Raw genomic sequence first — 20566 nt, 5'->3', positions numbered from 1 at the left:
GTAAAGACGGTTGCTCCTCTTAGATGGTCAAACAACTCGGTAATCAACAGAATAGGATAAGCATTTTTAATCGTGATTCGATTGAGGCCCCTAAAATCAATGCAAGGTCTCAACTGACCGCCCTTCTTTTTCCCAAAAAAAAACCCAGCTCCTGCTGGAGAAGTAGACTTGCGAATGTGCCCCCTGGAAAGCGCATCCGCAACGTACTCCTCCATGGCCTGATTCTCTGCCACCGAAAGAAGATACACCCTGCCACGCGGAGGAGTGGCACCGGGTTGTAAGGTTATGGCGCAATCGTATGGACGATGAGGAGGCAGAGCACCGGCGCGCACCTTGTCAAACACGTCCAGGTACTCCCCATAGTCAGTGGGCAACACAGAGTCCGAGGAGGTGCACAACACCTTAACCGGATCACGGATGCAACCGGTCGGATTGTGCTTCTGAAGCCAGGGATAGCCCAAGACCACAGAGTAGTGCGGGGAAGAAATTACCTGGAAACAGGCCAACTCCCTGTGAACAGCCCCAATAGCTACTTCCACTGACAGGGTCTCATGGGTAACCTGCGACGGTTGCAGGGGCTTGCCATCTATCACCTCGAGGACCAATGGAGTAAGTCGAGCCTGCAGAAGAATGGAGTACTGGGCAGCAAACGAATTGCCCATAAACAACCCGCCAGCCCCAGAGTCTACCAACACCTGGGCCGTCACCGAGCCTCCTGCCCAATTGAGGACAACGGTGATAAGCGGTTTATCTTTGCGGGAAACCGGGGATGAGGAAACTCCACCAAGATCTGCCCCCGACAGGATCTCAGGTGCGGGCATTTCCCGGACGGACCGGACAGGACTGTCGAAAATGCGCCTCGAGACCACAGTACAGGCAGCGACCCTCCCAACACCGAGAGGCCCACTCCCCCTCGGAAAGGCGAGCAAATCCCAGCTGCATGGGTTCACTACCAGACAAGCCATCCCCAGGAGACGTAGGAGGAGAGGGAGGCATGGGTGGGACAGAAAACGTAGGCGCCAAACGGTTAGGAGACCTCCGCAGACGTTCCTTAAATGAAGGCCTCTCTCTGAGCCTGGTGTCAATCAAGATTAGGAAGGAGATGAGTGCCTCTATCTCCACAGGCAGTTCTTTGGCTGTGATCTCGTCCTTCAACGCATCTGAGAGACCATGAGAGAAAGCAGCCACCAGAGCCTCATTGTTCCAACCCACCTCTGCCGCCAGGGTACGAAATTCTATGTCGTACTCAGCAACGGTTTGTGAACCCTGATGCATGGACATGAGCAGCTTGGCAGCAGAAGCAGAGCGAGCAGGCACATCGAATACCATACGGAAGGAGGCAACGAAACGGGCAACCTCGTAATCACCGGGTCATTCCTCTCCCATAAGGGATTAGCCCAGGCCAAGGCCCTATCAGAGAGTAGCGAGATTAGGAAGCCCACCTTTGCCCTCTCAGTAGGGAAAGCGTGGGGTATTAACTCAAAGTAAATGCCCACTTGGTTAAGGAAACCACGACACTGTGACTCGGTTCACCCCCAAAGCGCTGTGGAAGAGGGGCAGTCATACCTCTGGGTACCGCGGGTTCAGCAACCGATGTGGAGGTAGGCGCAACAACCAGAGCAACAGTAGGAGCGTCCACCGGAGTGACAACCGACCTAATAGCCCCAGGGGTAAGGTGCGCTGTGCGTGCAAGCAGAATCTGCAACGCCTGAGCGAACTGATCCAACAAGTGATCCTGTTGATCAAGTCTGGCGAGTAACGTGGGAATCGAAGGTGTACCTGCACTGTCAGAATTTATGGCATTTGTGTAATGTCAGGGCAGGAACGATGGAATGGGCAGGCAGGCCTATGGTACAGTCACGCAGCAACTGACGACAGCCACTACCCACAGACCAGAGTCCCTCAGGGCGCGGAGTCTAAGCCCCAGGCTACCCTTCACCAGGGCCCCTGATGGTGGGGATGGACTTGACGCAGCCTGAGACCGGGTCGCAGCCCCTGAGTAACCCCAGCTGCAGTAACGACTGCTGCCAATGGTGTACAGCTGGTGGGAGCTAGATGGGAATACGTGTAGTCAGACAGGCCGGGTCAATAACAACGGAGCAGACAGTACTAGACGGTAGGCAAAAATACTCAGGTCATGAGCTGGGTTCAGCAACGGGAGGTCAGGTAAAGGGTTAAAGCAGCAAATAGTCTTGTCCAAGCCGACCAGGAGAGCAACGAGAACTGAACAAGAGCTTGCGACAAGGGAACATACAGGACACGAATGCAGAGAGCATTTGTAGACAACAGGCTTAAATGTGATCAGCCACACCCTTCCGAGGAGGAGCCGCAGAAGCCTGAAGGCATAAAGGTTGCCACCATGCTTTGCAGAAACCTAAGATGGATGCCAGCACATGGAGATGCACAAGCTCTGAGGAAAGGTAAGACCTTTACAGGTGGACCCCACCATCATCTTCAAGCTCAAGTTGAGAACTTTCAACTACTGTAGGTTGCTCAGGGGCCTCAGGCACAGGGAAGTTGTCATCTTTAGACATAACATCCTCACCTGGGCTAGCATCATTGTCTATGAAAGAGTCTGTGGGTTTGGTGGGACCTTCAACAAGCTTACATGGGCCTGCAACATTGTCTGCAACATCAACAGCAGAAGTCCCGTCAGGATTGTCAGAGTAGTCAGGTTCCAAAGGCATAGCTTCCATAGGAGGAGATACCATTCCAAGGGAGCCTCCTGGATGTGAGGAATATCCATGATATGTGCATTCTCCCAGACTGTGGCTGGTCTGCTAGAACAATGCACACAGGACCTTAGAAGATTTTGATTGAGGTATTTCTTGTCACTTTCAGGACCCTCAGACATCACATCATATACTGGGGACGATGGGAATGTCTGTTTCTCCACCCTATACTGGATTGCCTCCCACCACGGCTCCAGCTTGCCTCCCTTTTCAAATTTTGGGGTTTTCACTTACACCTGGTCTTGTCCCCTCACTGGGACCTGTCCGTGTCCAATATAGGGTGGTTTATGGCATTGGTGCAAACAGGACTAGCCACAAAGAATAACAGGTGCTTTTCCAACAGCTGATAGAGTAGGCACTGTTGGGAAAACAAATATGTTTTGTAACTGCAGATACTGTGGAGTAATTAATCTTCAATGTCCATAGTAAAAGCAGTGAAGTCGGTGTGCAGGGCTGTTCTCAAAAGCTCTGTATTCTCATTAGATGGGAATTTGATTAACTTTTTGCAATTTTAGTTTTTCTTTTATGAACTTTGAGGATGAATGACACCACAGTACAAGCAGCTAGAGAGGTCAGTGAAAGCTTATTTTAAAGAGTCATTGTCACCTTGCCCATAAACCACCCTATAGTGGACACGGACAGGTCCCAGTGAGGGGACAAGACCAGGTGTAAGTGAATACCCCCAAATTTCCAGCACTTTCCCACTGCTCCTTCCTCTGCAGCTGATGACAATACCACTTCCAAGGACAATAGAGCATGTGACTTGCTCTCTTGTGACATCACTATGGGTAACTACTAGCCGAAGCACTGTCATATGACCAGGAGAGTGACATCACTGTTCTTATGGGTCACAATTCCAGTAATTTCAGCACCTGTTGCAAAGAAGGAAGGAGTGAAAAAGTAGCTCTGTAAGGCATATTCTGTAAACTAACCTTGTTCTGAGCCAGAGGCAGCCGTGCTCCACCATCAGCTTTCAGTAGCAATTGTTATAGTATAATATATTGAGTCTGATGATATCTATGCTAATGATAATTATGATATAAGAAATTTGATTACAAAAACAAGGTACTGTTACCTATCTGGTGAAATTCATCCAGAACTGCCAAACAATTAGGATGAGGATGATCTTTTAACAGTTCACAGAGACATTCCCAGAGTCCGATTACAGCTTCTCTTCCCAGTTCTAGAGTATCTTGTAACAATATGCTAGAGAAAGTACTTGCATCTTGCTTAACTGGCATGTATTTCTGGAAAAACAAACAAATTATTTTTTTTCTGAAATCATAAAAATGATGTTGATGATAATTATCATAAATATGATTTTATTTGCATATTCAGTTATGACTGAAAATCCTTCAACGAGTTTTAGTTTGAACACTTGAAATATAACTGAACTCAAAAAGTGAAGATTTTCTATTTTTTAGGGAACATCTACAAATGTTAATTTTGCCTAGATCAGTACCAAAAAAATTTATTTCTAATCAGGAATTATTCCTGCAAAATAGCATAGATTCAAATTGAGAAGTGCCTGGTACAAAAGTTCATCTCAGCTGATGGACTTTTAAGAACATTTAATGGGTAATACAGTATCATCAAATGCAGCCAATGTATTTCGGGAGCAAAAATCCGCCTCCGTTTTCAGGGCTTGAGTGGTCAATGTTATTAAAATCATGACAAAATGCACTTAGGGACCTGTGTTGATGAAGACTAGCATCCTCTGATGGTGCAAAAGGCAGCTGGCCGAATCAATGAGACCAGATACTGGTTTTCCAATTCCCTAACTGGAGAGAGGTTTTCCCATAGACTTTCGTGGGGTCAACACCAAGGATCCATTTACACCTAAGCGTTCTGTGAATGCATGCAAAAGCGCACAATTATGTGCCCATTCATGGAACGCACAATGTCACTCCAAACATGTTAAGCAGAAGCACATTTTTGTGCGATATTGAAACGCATGGGCTGCCCTATGCATATGGTGTGAAAATTAATGAAAAAAGTGCACAAAAGTATGAAAAAAACATGCATTTATGAAACTCTAGGTGTGAACCTAGCTTAAGGCTTACAAAAACTTGTAACCAACTTTCATGCCCCAGAACTCACTTCAAACAGCAGGTTCAAGAATTAGAAACATTTATGTACTGTATGTGTGATTACCTCTATTCACACATATACATATGGCTGAAATATGATACAGATAATTTTGGAAATATTTGTTGCCTTACCTCTACATTTAAGACATTCCGAGAGTTTAGCTCACTAAGGACAGAATGAGGGTTCAAGTTCTCCAGAATGTAGATCAGATCATCTCTGTAATACTCATGTATCATCCTCAGTGACGAATCAGGATACGTAGATAGCTGACAGCAGAATCTTCTGATGTCCGCTAAGGAAACACACAAAAAGTACATTTAAAGGTCTGAGGATTAAACATATACCCAGAAATCAATCATGAATATGTATCTCTTCCTTATGGTTTGTTCTTCCTTTGTAACTTGTAGGCTGGCTATACCTTAAGAAATTTTCTTTCCTTCAACCACAGGTTGAAGGAGAGGAAATTGATCGATTTCTCCATCAACACAGTCGGTGTTGATGGGGAAATCCCTCCTACCTAGCTATTTTATTCTGACAGCAAGCAATTTCCTTGCCATCAGAATACAAGGATTGTATGCACACAAAAAAAACACAGGCTGGTTTTACTGAAATTGATCAATAGATTGACCTCAGTACAACCAGCCTGCCCATAAAATGGATGAAAATGTGTCCGATTCCTGTTGAACTGGAGGAATTTTGATCCATCTATTGCTGACTTTATGCTTTGTTTAACATTATTTCAATTTAGTGTACTCAGACATCAAATACACATACCTATACAAAGCCATTAGATAATAAAGTAATTCCAGCATATGGTTTGTAAACAACATAAGTGCCATGATGATCCTGACATTAAGATCCTTGTTCAAACATGATGCCCTGTTTGCATCTATTATGTCATGTGTGACAACTCAACTTTGCACCTGTGGCCAACCCCGGTATGCACCAGAGATAAATATTTCATACAGTTTATCATTTAAATAACTCATGCAGTATTTATCTCAGAAATAGCAAATGTACTAAAAAGCATGTTAATAAACATTTTTAATTTTTTTTTATGGAATTAAATTGGATTGAAATTATGGATTGAAATGATGAAGTCCATTGATTGTTTATGATCTAATAGTGCTACATTTTATTTTTACCATGCACCTAAGAATCACAGACAATAGGTTCAGTTGAACATACAAATGTAAAAGCACGCGAGAGGGAGATACAGAAGCTCCACCCAAAAGTGAGGATGTATAATCAACTAATTCAACAATTAGACAAATTCACAATCAACATCAAAATCAAGAAAAAGAACAAGAGAACAAGAATAAAGAATAACGCATGGAAGTCATATCTTGGGGATGAAGTTTATATTAAAGAATTCTTATACAATGCTTTACTATACAGTCAGGTCCATAAATATTGGGACATCGACACAATTCTAACATTTTTGGCTCTATACACCACCACAATGGATTTGAAATAAAACGAACAAGATGTGCTTTAACTGCAGACTGTCAGCTTTAATTTGAGAGTATTTACATCCAAATCAGGTTAACGGTGTAGGAATTACACTTGTTTAGGGACCAAAAGTAATGGGACAATTGGCTTCTCAGCTGTTCCATGGCCAGGTGTGTGTTATTCCCTCATTATCCCAATTACAATGAGCAGATAAAAGGTCCAGAGTTCATTTCAAGTGTGCTATTTGCATTTGGAATCTGTTGCTGTCAACTCCCAAGATGAGATCCAAAGAGCTGTCACTATCAGTGAAGCAAGCCATCATTAGGCTGAAAAAACAAAACGAACCCATCAGAGAGATAGCAAAAACATTAGGCGTGGCCAAACAACTGTTTGGAACATTCTTAAAAAGAAGGAACGCACCGGTGAGCTCAGAAACGCCAAAAGACCCGGAAGACCATGGAAAACAACTGTGGTGGATGACCGAAGAATTCTTTCCCTGGTGAAGAAAACACCCTTCACAGTTGGCCAGATCATGAACACTCTCCAGGAGGTAGGTGTATGTGTGTCAAAGTCAACAATCAAGAGAAGACTTCACCAGAGTGAATACAGAGGGTTCACCACAAGATGGAAACCATTGGTGAGCCTCAAAAACAGGAAGGCCAGATTAGAGTTTGCCAAACGACATCTAAAAAAAGCCTTCGCAGTTCTGGAACAACATCCTATGGACAGATGAGACCAAGATCAACTTGTACCAGAGGGAAGAGAAGAGTATGGAGAAGGAAAGGAACTGCTCATGATCCTAAGCATACCACCTCATCAGTGAAGCATGGTGGTGGTAGTGTCATGGTGTGGGCATGTATGGCTGCCAATGGAACTGGTTCTCTAGTATTTATTGATGATGTGACTGCTGACAAAAGCACCAGGATGAATTCTGAAGTGTTTCGGGCAATATTATCTGCTCATATTCAGCCAAATGCTTCAGAACTCATTGGACGCCGCTTCACAGTGCAGATGGAGAATGACCCAAAGCATACTGCAAAAGCAACCAAAGAGTTTTTTAAGGGAAAGAAGAGGAATGTTATGCAATGGCCAAGTCAATCACCTGACCTGAATCCAATTGAGCATGCATTTCACTTGCTGAAGACAAAACTGAAGGGAAAATGCCCCAAGAACAAGCAGGAACTGAAGACAGTTGCAGTAGAGGCCTGGCAGAGCATCACCAGGGATGAAACCCAGCGTGTGGTGATGTCTATGCGTTCCAGACTTCAGGCTGTAATTGACTGCAAAGGATTTGCAACCAAGTATTAAAAAGTGAAAGTTTGATTTATGTTGCTTAATCTGTCCCATTAATTTTGGTCCCTTAACAAGTGGGAGGCACATATGCAAACTGTTGTATTTCCTACACCATTCACCTGATTTGGATGTAAATACCCTCAAATTAAAGCTGACAGTCTGCAGTTAAAGCACATCTTGTTCGTTTCTTTTCAAATCCATTGTGGTGGTGTATAGAGCCAGAAATGTTAGAATTGTGTCGATGTCCCAATATTTATGGACCTGACTGTATATTTTCATTCAAATGCTGTATCACATGTCCACAAGCAGATGTATTTATGGGGAATCAAAGGTATCTAACCTATAGAAAAAAAATTAATAAAAAAGCAAAAAGATGCATCATAGCAAAAACATGCATCAAAAATTTTAATCATCTACTGGTAAAACTTCATAGAAAATCAAAATGAAATTCTAAAAATTCTAAAAATGATCAACATCCAATCTTGAATTCATACACAAAGAACTCCTGGTATCCAATGTAAATATCCACCAGACTTCTATTTCTAGGAGCCTGCGATGGACATCACCACCACAGGGAGACCTCTTAACTTTTTCAGACCCAGAGAACACAAATGAGTGCATGTCAATATTGTACACATTGATAATGTCTACAGACTTGTGATAAATTCCTTTGTAATGTTCCTCGATCCTGGTGCAAAGAGATCTTGACGTGCAACCAACATACATGTGGTGCATTCGATCATATACACTATATTGCCAAAAGTATTGGGATACCCTTCCAAATCATTGGATTCAGGTGTTCCAATCACCTCCATGGCTACAACTGTATAAAATCAAGCACCTAGGCATGCAGACTGCTTCTACAAACATTTGTGAAAGAATGGGTAGCTCATAGGAGCTCAGTGAATTCAAGCGTGGTACCGTGATAGGTTGCCACCAGTGCATTAAGTCTATTTCCTTGCTACTAAATATTCCACAATCAACTGTTAGTGGTAATATAACAAGGCGGAAGCAACTGGGAACAACAGAAACTCAGCCACCAAGTGGTAGGTCGCATAAAATGACAGAGAGGGGTCAGCGCATGCTGAACCGCACAGTGTGCAGAAGTCGCCAACTGTCTGCAAACTCAGTAGCTAAAGACCTTCAAACTTCATGTGGCCTTCATATTAGCACTACAACAGTGTGTAGACAGCTTCATGGAATGGGATTCCATGGCCGAGTAGCTGCATCCAAGTCTTACATCAGCAAGTGCAATGCAAAGCATTGGATGCAGTGGTGTAAAGCATGCCACCACTGGACTCTAGAGCAGTGGAGACGTGTTGTCTGGAGTGAGGAATAATGCTTCTCTGTCTGGCAATCTGATGGACGTGTCTGGTTTTGGCAGTTCCCTGACTGCATTGTGCCAAGTTTGGTGGAAGGGGACTGTTTTTCAGGGGTTGGGCTTGGCCCCCTAATTCCAGAGAAGGGAACACTTAAGGTGTCAGCATACCAAGACATTTTGGACAATTTCATGCTCCCAACTTTGTGGGAACAGTTTGGGGTTTGCCCCTTCCTGTTCCAACATGACTGTGCACCAGTGCACAAAGCAAGATCCATAAAGACATGGATGAGCGAGTATGGGGTGGAGGAACTTGACTGGCCTGCACAGAGTTGACCTCAACCAGATAGAACACCTTTTGTGATGAATTAGAGCAGAGACTGCAAGCCAGGCCTTCTCGTCTGACATCAGTGCCTGACCTCACAAATGTAATTCTGGAAGAATGGTCAAACAATCCCATAGACACACTCCTAAACCTTGTGGAAAGCCTTCCCAGAAGAGTTGAAGCTGTTATAGCTGCAAAGGGTGGGCCAACTCAATATTGAACCCTAAGACTGGAATGCCATTAAATTTCATGTGTGTGTAAAGGCAGGTGTCCCAATACTTTTGGCAATATAGTGTATATGACATTTGTACTCCCACAATTAATAAAATCACAAATTTCATACTCTGCTCCAGTGAATCAGGAAATAACCCTTTAAGGTTGATATTATGCTTGTCACAGTAAAGGCTTGTTTTTAGACCACAACAGAAGGAGCCAACTACACTCAGCCAAGTAGTGTTAGGGGAAGAGGACAGAAACAGGATCTGGGGTAAAATACTATCCAAAGTGTTAGCACATCTGCTTGGAAATCTGCAACCATTAAACAAGATAGGGACAAAATCCTTGTCTGCTGACAGAACAGGTAAACATTTACAGATTATGTTATTTATCTTTTTTATATTCCTGTGAAAATGTTGTAACAAATGTAACAGGATTATTTTGTTGGCAGACTGTATTATTTGTGACAGAGATTTTTTTTATTACTGACAAGGACCGATCTATCTTTTTTACAAATTATATTGATTGCTCTGTCAATGTGCCACTGACTATATCCCCCCTCTTTAATCCAGACGAGACATTCCTGAGTAAAGTCATCTACCTTAGAGCAGTTGGGTTTGGCTCTAGTCAGTTCCCCCATGGGTAGAGACTTGATAGTATGTCTAAAGTGGCAGGTAAGTTGATGCAAGGAGGAGGGAGTTGCCCATACACTCCTTGTGGAAAGTACACATATTCACAGTATCCATGGTATGACTGCTCAGGAACATGATATCAAGAAAGTTAATACTATCTGAACTGCTGTCAAAATTGAAATCTAGATTAAGATTGTTACTGTTAACAAAAGAGACAAGAGAAGGAAGTATCTTATCCACATCATTCCGGAACAGCACCAGGTCGTCAATATATCTACTGTACCATATAATATTACCTGCAAATGGGTTCAAGTGGGAGAATAAAAAAAGCTCCTCCCACCAACCCATGTACAGTTTGGCCGAAGATGAAGAAAATTTTGCCCCCATCGAGGCATCTCAGCATTAGAGGTAGAATACCTGATCAAACAAAAAATAGTAAGGAGTCAGCAGAGAATTTGCTGACATAACCAGAAATTCTTTAAGTTCAGCTCCATAAGAGCTATAATGTGTTAGATGGAATCTCAAAGCCTCCAGTGCAAGATGATGTGGGATACAGGAATTAAGGGATTTAACATTTAATGTTACCAATACATATGATTCCTGCCAATGCAAATCCTGAATATGTGCCAATACGGATGATGTATCCTTTAAGTAACCCGGCAACCTGGTGACAAGTGGCTGCAGATGTTGTTCACCCCAAGCACCAAGTCTCTCTAGAAGGGAGCTGTGACGGAGGTATAGGTGGGACAGAACACGCGGAGAGCAGTGGGGCTTTTATTGAGTGGTTTGGAGGGCACACGATGTGGGATACAGGAATTAAGGAATTTAACATTTAATGTTACCCATACATATGATTCCTGCCAAATGCAAATCCTGAATATGTGCCAATACGGATGATGTATCCTTTAAGTAACCCGGCAACCTGGTGACAAGTGGCTGCAGATGTTGTTCACCCCAAGCACCAAGTCTCTCTAGAAGGGAGCTGTGACGGAGGTATAGGTGGGACAGAACACATGGAGAGCAGTGGGGCTTTTATTGAGTGGTTTGGAGGGCACACGATGAGTATAGCAAGGTTCTGGCAGGCAATGGGTTAAGTCAATGGGTTAAGTCCGAGTGGCGCACAACAGGGTGGCAGACTGGCAGGCAATGGGTTAAGTCCGAGTGGTGCAAAACAGGGCAGCAGACTGGCAGGCAATGGGTTAAGTCTGAGTGGCACCTAACAGGCGGCAGTCTCTGGCAGGCAATGGGTTACAACTGAGTGGCACACAACAGGGCGGCAGACTGGCACACAATGGGTTAAGTCCAGGTGGGCACACATCGGGGAGACAGAGCAGAGAGGGTTAAGTCCTTAGCACAGGGTAGCAATTCAGGGACTCACCAACCATCAGTGGGCTCAGCAGAGGAAGTCTAGGCAGATAGGCACCAACTTCTCACAGGTCTTTGGAGGGCTGTGTGTCCTGGCCGCAGCTTCAAGGCCACACAGGCAATGTAGAACCACAAGTCCCAGCAGTGCACAAAGCAAAAACATAGTTCAATGACTCTCCTATCGAGGCCTGCAGCCATGAGATGCTCTGTCCATCCTGACTCAAGCTCTGCCAATTCCCCCCCCCCCGGGACATTATATGGTCCTTTCAATTTGACCAAGCCCCATGCCCCCGGTGCCAACACATCTGGCTTTTCACAGCCACAGGACACCATGCTGTCTGTGCTCCCTGCTGAGAACAACCTCATCTCCAACCCCCTGTGGGGCAAAGGAACTCCAGGATTTAACTAAGCAGACAAGCTGACTGCTTGACGCACTTGTTGATTTCAACAAACAACACAAATATAAAATAATATTTCGGCTCTCCGTTGCAGGAGCCAATTCCTGCAACTGTCGGTTGTCCCCTAACTGGATGATCCTTTTTATGCAGTTTGGGCAGATGGTGAAGGATGGGAATTATAAGACAGTCAACCATAAGATATTCTGCTACCTTGGTAGATAACACTCCCATAGTTTGTCCCTCATCCAGGTATACATGACAGTTGACATAACTACATCTCTTCTACCCAAGGTTGCTCTCCCTTTTCTGATAAAAAAAAATCAGACCTTATGGCTTTATTCCTATTAATAACATTGACAACATGTTTACCAGGTATGTGGCCAGCTAAATTTAACTGAAAGGTAACATTGAGTTTAAAAGAAAATAAGTATGTTTTCCTGAGAGCTCGGTTCAACAAGGTAAGGCAGTTGTGTTATTTGCCAAGATGATTGTTTTATTTCAGCCACGTGTTTACCAGGACTAAGGGTTCTTTCCTGGCATCTCTGCATCTTTTCAGTTGATGTAATTTAATTTTCACTGAAGATCAGTCCATCACAATGTACACCTAGACAGAATGACAACATTAGCGTTACTTTTTAAACCAAATTAATTTTTTTGCCTATAATACAATGAAAAGTCACAAAGTTTGATCAGACAGAATCTATGTCTATAACTTCTACCTCTGCCCACTATAGCCTTGCCCACCCTTTGTTTCCAGTGCATCCTATTAATCCAGTGGGTCTGAATGCTTAACCCCTCATTAACTGTACATTGTGAGCCTCCTGATTGATATGCACAGTTCCAGAAATGGACATACCGTATTTATTCGAGTATAACGCGTACACGTGTATAATGCGCACCCCTAATTTTCGATTAAAAATCGGTATAAAATTTTGTTTCACTTTTTGAAGAACCAAAATATGAAGAACACTGAATTGTGCAAAACAGCAAAACAGCAATGCTTACCGTAACGTGTGGGCGAGGCGAGGAAAGGAAATGAAGAGGCGACCATATGTTACAGCGGATAAGAATTCTCACCCCCAGTGTATCTCGCCAGTTCGGGCCGCCCACTGTACGCGACGAGGGGACATAGAAAAAAAAAACGATCCCCTGTTTTCGCCGCCCCTTAAAGGGGCGGGGCCGGCACAGGGGACGTTTTTTTTTCTTCGCCCTCGTGTACAGTGAGCGCCTGCGCCCTCAATGGATCGGCTGCCACTGCGTCACCCCACCAGTGCATCTCGCCAGTTCGGGCTGCCCACTGTACGCGACGAGGGGACGTAGAAAAAAAAAAACGATCCCCTGTTTTCGCCGCCCCTTAAAGGGGCGGGGCCGGCACAGGGGACGTTTTTTTTTCTTCGCCCTCGCGTACAGTGAGCGCCTGCGCCCTCAATGGATCGGCCGCCACTGCGTCACCCCACCCCAGCCCTCGTTTATAACGCGCACCCAAACTTTGATTTCTTTTTTTGGTAGAAAATTTTGCGCGTTATACTCGAATAAATACGGTATTTGGCTGGAAACAATAAAAGACTACATGCTTGCATTACTGGACTATGGCTTGGTATGAATTTTACTGAGAAAAGGTTTATTTATTAAAATAAGCAAATTAAAATATCCAAGCTGGGATTTGGGATGTACTAGCCTAAATCACTGGAACCAAGAAATTTGCATAGTTTTGATGCTTGGCTACACACGTGTGAAGGTCTTCTTGTCATTGTTGCAAATATATCGTCAACTAAAGACACTGCAAGTGCAAATGACACTCTGGAACACCAATATCCTATTAGGATACAGAACGTAGTCGTCAGGACCAGAATATCTAATGCTACCAAAGATATGTCAAAGAGGAAGCCATTACCCTAATGAATGAGCTATGTTTTACATCATACAGCATTAAAGTGATCATTCATTTCCAACTGGCTGGAGTTTCCAAGATTTCTATTCATGCACAGTGCACCTCACCTACATCCACAATCTTCACACACTTGATCTGAGGACCATCCACAATTCAAACCTTCACAGACCTACCTGTAAGCAATTGGTAGTATCTCTTTTGAAGAGACCACTCCCCTGATAATGTAAGTGGGTGGAATACTGTACCTTTTATAATCTGGTGTGGGTGAAACCCTGGACAAAAGAAGGATGGGAATTGGCTACCCCTGACTTACAGCACATACAGTAGCTTTGTGGTCAGGAAAAGTAGTAGGTCTACTGGTCCTAGGCCCAGGAAAGAGACTCCATGCGAGGACATACTGCTGGAGGGCTCATAACAAACCATTTGGGAAGATGGCTGGACTTTTGGAGTTCAGGTTGATTGCACTGTAGTACTCTGAGATGTATTTGTGAAGATTTGAAGTTGAGAAGCTGTTGTGACAAGTTATTGGTTTTGAAATTCTACAGTAAATTGTCGGAACAGAGTTCTTATTTATGAAGGTGGGTCTTGTGCTGGAAAACTGAGTACAGTGATGGGAGTGGATCTCAGGCCTGAAGTGAGTGGGACAAAAAATGGTGGAGTAGCTCCTCAATGGCAGGTATTGTATAGGCATATCCTATCTGAAGAAGAAGCTGAGAGGAGCCCCTGGATAACCTGATGGGCACTGACACCTAATCCAGCTAGCCAACATACCCACCACCGAAAATGTCTAGTGCTACCTCACACAACGTACAAAGCCATCAGCAGGAGCAACATTTTATCCTGTTTTTTTATTTTTTTACTGTACCGAGCTTGCTGGACAGGTTTAAAGTGTACAGACAGAGGCTGAAAGACTAGACAGAGACAGGATTAGGGTGTGTCTGTATATAGGAGAGATAGGTAGTATGAACAATGTACAAGAAGAACTGTGAAAAAATGAAAGGGCACAAAGCATATGTATAGTACATGATCCAAAATGTAATGCATATACTGTATGTTTTATTGCTGCAGAGAGGCATACAACTAGAGTAGTCAGCAAGAGGAGTTTTTCTGATGCTTTCTTCCTAGGAAAGCATTTGAAACCACAATTCAGAGAGATGTTATTTGCTATAAAACAGAACAAATCTAGAAAGGTGCTAATGGAGTTGATTTTGCATCATACATCAGAATCTAACTTGGTATCAGTTTCTTCCATTCCTTGTGGAGCAGAGCTGAGACTGGGTAAAGGAGAAGCAGTGCAAGAAGACAATCAGAGGTATTGCAGTGCAGGGAGCCAATAGGGGAAGAGGGTAGGGTGACACACAAATGAGGTCATCAATTTGTTACTTCTCCTTCACTGTCCACAGGGCGAGCGAGGTAAGAAGAAATTTAAGTGAAATTGAAACTGCAGAAAAAAACATCAGGTCCCTTCCCCTGCCTGGCAGGAATGTGCTGTGTAGCAGAACTGTGTAAATCTCAGGGCTGGATAGAAATTCAGAAATCTCTTAAAAACAAGTAGTTGGGAAGGCTCTAAAGAAACAGTGGGAGAATGGCCTTACAGATTGCAACTGCCAAATGATGTCTCTCCTGGCAGTGGAATATTAAAAACAACTTGAGTCAACAGATAATGAAATTCAAGGCCCGAGCCTCCTCTTTCAAAAATCATAAAAATTTTGCAGAACATGACATGAATTTGAAGGATCATCTAGAGAAACATAATAAAAAAAGATTTTACTAATAAAAGAGAAAACATTTTTGAGAGACAAACAGAACTTTTCAGAGGTAGGGTCTACCGAAGGAATCATGAACGGAGAAGACGGGCAACTATAAAGTTAGACATAGCCAGGAATTCAACATGAATAGACATTTACCGATAGGCCAACTGGGAAAATACGTCATGTTTTTTAAATTGCATATCGGGGTTATGGCTGCAGCTAGATGCCATAACCCCAGTTTTATTTTTTTTACCTTAGGTGCTGCTCTTTCAGATAAAAGTGATCCAATCGATGGATTCGCCGCTGAATCACTTTTAGAAGCGATGGGAGGGGTCTCCCTCCTGCCGCTTTCCGGTGGTTCCCGGGCTTACCTGGCTGTTCGGTGAGCCTGGGAACCAATCTGATGCTGGCGACGGCAGGGCATAGAGATGAGTGAAGGAAAGATAGCCTCCACTCATCTCTATGGCCTGGGACAACAGAAGCAATGTCATGATGTTAAGTACGGTTCCGGAACCATGTCAACAATGCCATTTTTTTTAAGCAAAAGATTCATTTTTTTCGATCTTTTGCATTTAATTGTAGAGATTTGGGGTCTTTTAAACCCCAGATATATCCATAAAGAGGACCTGTAATTCTGTATTGTTATCGCAAGGGGTTTTTACCTTCCTTGGGCTAGCATTAAAAGTGATTAAAAAAATTTAAAGGGACAGTTTAATAATAAAAAAGTAAGAAAATAAATAATAATAACAATAATAATAATAATAATAAGAAAAAAAAAATAAAGCGCCCCTTCTCCCCGTGCTTGTACTCAGTGGTGAACGCATACGTAGGTCATGCCCACATATGTAAATGGTGTTCGCACCACACATGTGAGGTATCGCCATGAACATGAGAGTGAGAGCAAAAATTCTAGTACTAGACCTCATCTGTAACTCTAAACTGGTAACCTGTAGAAATACTTAAAGCATTGCCTATGGAGATTTTTAAATTCTGTAGCTTGGCGCCATTCCACGAGCATGTGCAATTTTTAAGCATAACATGTTAGGTATCTGTTTACTTGGCATCACATCATCTTTCATATTTTATAAAAGATTGGGGTATATGTTGTTTTTTTTTTAAATTCGTTAAAGTTTATTTTTTCCCAAAATGTGGGTTTGAAAGGTTCTCTCATAAGGCCTTAGTTTCTACACCGAAAAAAAAAAGGAATTTATTTGAGATCATAAAAGAGTTTGCTCACAAACTTACATCGAATGTATTTCACTTGAATAAAACAGATAATTCCAAATTTGAGATGAATAATCCATCCAGGATTTAAGATCTAATTTTATTGTTGGAACTGAATGTGAACTGAGATGGATCTACTGATTAAAACCTACCACCACTCCAGATTTGAATGACACTATGAATTTACACATCTTTCTAGAGGGATAGGGTGGAAATAAGGGTGATTATGCCTGGGGTTTATTTTTCTCTCTAGGATATCTCACCTTGGCCATTAGGATGTATCTACTGTATATCATCCTATCAAACATTATGTATTTGACTAAAGGATAAGTTAATCTTCAGGAACATGTTACATGATCCACCCGTTTATAAGGTGGAACATGTAACATGTTCCTGCCCCTGCAGTTTTCCCATGATCCCCCCCTTGACAGCTGGCTGGGAATTTTCTCCCCGCATCTGCTGTCACAATTTGAAAAGAGCGTGGCTGTGCGAGGAGACAGCAACACCGTGATGTCATGCGGCCGAAGCAACGTGGAGCTCCGGCGGCCATCTTTATGGGTATGTCTTTGCCTTGACTCCCCTGTGGAGTATTAATTTACAGCTACCCACCATCTAACCTCCAGAGAGGGAGCCTCCATTATACCCAGTGAGCTGCACCTATCCATCCCTTAAAGGGAACTCTGGAAACCAGATTCATCATCCCTAAATCCCAGGACCCATCAACCCTAAGAGGAAGTTTATTGGATTCCTGCCCTACCCTATGATGACCATTAGATGACATCAGGATTTAATAAAAAAAACGCACATTATCTTGCGTGTCCTGGTGAGTGTTCATTCCTTACATACAAATAAATGAGTGTACTTGTGAGCTACTATGGTGTTTGTCTAAACTATTACCATTAATTAATTTGACAAACAAAACAAAACACAATATATGATACACCTGTGGTTCGCTGGCACTCACACCTACTCATTAGACAGTGTTCTGTGAGAAAATTAAATATATAAATTGTGCCACGCTCCTGTGTATAAATAATTACAATATTCACTATTTCAAATGACAATCCAAAGTAAAAAAAAAAAAAATAATAATAATAAAATTATATATATACTTATATCTAGTGTATAAAATACAATTATCTTCTGCTTATAACATCATAAATAAATACCGCATACTGTGCTGGTGACAATAGTAAATAGTGATAGTGATAAAAACAATATATATGAAAAAGTGCTCATAGACAGTCCTCTTTCAATTTAAATTATGATGGTGCAATGCCGCTCCCATAATCCACGCGCAGTGTGATTTTATTATGTGCTCACCTCAGGTTTTGCCTTATAAAAAGGCAAAACTAGCTTTTTGTCCTTATAGGACTGCTGGGATGATCCTCCTGCTTAGGATATTCCTGATGGCAAATGGGATGATTATGCTCGATCTTAATCCATCTGGGATCTCTGGAGTGATTATGCCTGCTGCTGATCAGGATTTGATGGCTGGATGGATATTTCGCTTTTTCTTCCAAAGGTCTCCTTCCTCCTATACTGATTTCTCTCCAATATATCACAGGATGATTGTATGAAGAAACAAAACCATCATAGTGCTTTATCCTTTTAAAATTAAGGCTTTATTTGCTGCTGCAAGTTCCATACAGAGTTTTTAGCATAGGCTTCAAAGTAAGGCAGTTTCAGCCTGTCCTGCAGTTTCTGCTATTCTTGCCATGCTGTGCTGTGTCCAAGACAACGTCGTGATGTCAGAGCCCCTCCCCTACACGTTACGTCACCGGGTCACGTGACTTCATCAGGGGGATATCATATCCCCCTGCAATCATATCCCCCTGATGAAGTCACGTGACCCGGTGACGTAACGCATAGGGGTACTGATAGGCAGCACTGATGGGCACTGATAGGCCGCACTGATGAGGCTGCACTGGTGGGCTTTGATGAGGAGGCACTGATATGCAGCACTGATGGGCACTGATAAGTGGCAATGATGGACACTAATAAGCAGCATTGATGGGCACTAATAGGCAGCACTGAAGGGCACTGATAGGTGGCTCTGACTGGTGGCACAGACTGGCAGCACTGATAGGCACAGCTTGGCAGCACTGCTGGGCACAGATTTGGAGCACTGCTGGGTACAGATTGGCAGCACTGCTAGGCACTGCTGGGCAGCACTGCTGAGCACTTTTGGGGCTGCACTGATAATCAGGGCACTGATAATCAGTGCCCTGATTACCAGTGTAGATGTCTCCTTTCAGACAGCGTGAGGAAAGTACTGCCGAGAGCAGTACACAGCTGATCACGTGTTAAAAGGCTGATTGGACACAGCTGATCACGTGTTAAAAGGCTGATTGGACACAGCTGATCACGTGGTAAAAGGCCGATTGGACACAGCTGATCACGTGGTAAATGGCCCTTAACTTGTCATGTGATCAGCTGTGTGCAAAGAACACAGCAATCACAGAGAGCACCAAGTGCGCGCTGCTCGGGGCGCTTTCTGGGAGGAGCGTTCTGGGAGGACGTCATGTACAGTAGCAGTTACCGATAATATCATTGTTGAAATTATCTTCTCATAATAAGGATAAAAAGGAACATTTGATAAAAGTATCTTAATCTGTTCAAGGATAATGCCACCATATATACTGATCTACAATGGACAGTAATTGTACAGACCATTTAGGTAAACATATCCTTTTACTTGCTTTAGGTAGTTATTATTACTACAGACATTTATAAAATAACAATTTACACAGTAATTTTTCATCAGTTCTTCCCTCAAGCTGCTCACAATCTAAGGTCTCTATTTCAAATGAATACATACGCATTTTAGGGTCAATTTAGACAGGGGCCAATTATCCTACCATCATGTCTTTGGAGTATGGGTGGAAGCTGGAAGGAAACCCATGGAAGCACAGAGAGAATATGCAAACTCCATGCAGGTAGTGCAATGATAGCAGTGCTGGAGCCAATGATCCAAGAGCTGCAAGGCAGAAAGGCTAGCCACTAAGCCATTGTGTTTCCAAGTTCCTAAAAAGAATACACTTTGTCCAGTAATCACATCAAATGTCATGTTTTAATAATGTCTATGGATTAAAGGGGAGAGCATCAATGATCAAAGTCTCAATATAGAAAAATGGCTTCCCAGTCATAGAAGATAATGCTAGGATATCAAGGCTGTTATTGGTCCGAGTTCTATTGGGAGCTTCTCTGGGAAAGCTAGATGGGAAATACACTGATCAGTCATAACATTGTGATCACTAACAGGTAAAGTGAATAACATTGATTGACACCTGAAAGTGGGTGGGATACATTAGGGTTGTCCCTGAAGTTGATGTGTTGAAGCATAAAAAATGGGCAAGTGTAAGGATTTGAGTGACTTTGACAAGGGTAAAATTGTAATGGCTAGACAACTGGGTCAGAGCAACTCCAAAACTGCATCTCTTGTGGGATATTCCCGGTCTGCAGTGGTCAGAACCTAAAAAATGGTCCACAGAAGCAAAACCAGCAAAAGGGTCATGAGTGGCAAATCCTTATTGATGCACGTGGGGAGCGAAGGCTGCCTGGTGTAGTCTGATCCAATAGGAGGGCTACTGTACCTCAAATTGCAGAAAAGTCAATGCTGGTTCCAATAGAAAGGTGTCAGAGCATTGCAGTTTGTTGTGTATGGGACTGCATAGCCACAGTCCAGTCAGAGTGCCCACAGGGTACTGACCCGTCTTCACAGCCAAAAGCATGTGAGCATCAGAATTGGACAAGAAGGTGGCCTGGTCTGATGAATCATGTTTTTTCTTTTACATCATTTGGATGGCTGTGTGCATTTGCATCACTTACCTGGGGAAAAGATGGCACCAGGATCCAGTTTGGGAAAGGGCAAGCTG

The 20566-nt window shown here is 43.1% G+C and overlaps 1 protein-coding gene across 1 annotated transcript in view; it reads right to left on the bottom strand.

Annotated features, from left to right (window-relative positions):
* Nucleotides 1-12428, bottom strand: part of LOC149455698 (NACHT, LRR and PYD domains-containing protein 3-like) — a 44943-nt gene extending 32515 nt beyond the window's left edge. Inside the window, exons 1-3 of the mRNA XM_089686100.1 lie at nucleotides 12337-12428; nucleotides 4955-5115; nucleotides 3808-3979 (exon numbers count right to left, since the gene is read on the bottom strand). Coding sequence (XP_089542226.1) covers nucleotides 3808-3979; nucleotides 4955-5115; nucleotides 12337-12370 — 367 coding nt within the window. The 5' untranslated portion in view covers nucleotides 12371-12428. The remainder of the gene's footprint in view (nucleotides 1-3807; nucleotides 3980-4954; nucleotides 5116-12336) is intronic.
* Nucleotides 12429-20566: the final 8138 nt, after the last annotated feature.

This window comes from Staurois parvus, unplaced genomic scaffold, assembly GCF_062004578.1.
Source record: "Staurois parvus isolate SC_StPar_1 unplaced genomic scaffold, SC_StPar_1.0 ptg000390l, whole genome shotgun sequence".
Classification (NCBI taxonomy): Eukaryota; Metazoa; Chordata; class Amphibia; order Anura; family Ranidae; genus Staurois; species Staurois parvus.
The sequence above is the reverse complement of the archived record's forward strand: the minus strand, read 5'-3'. Positions and strand labels throughout refer to the sequence as shown.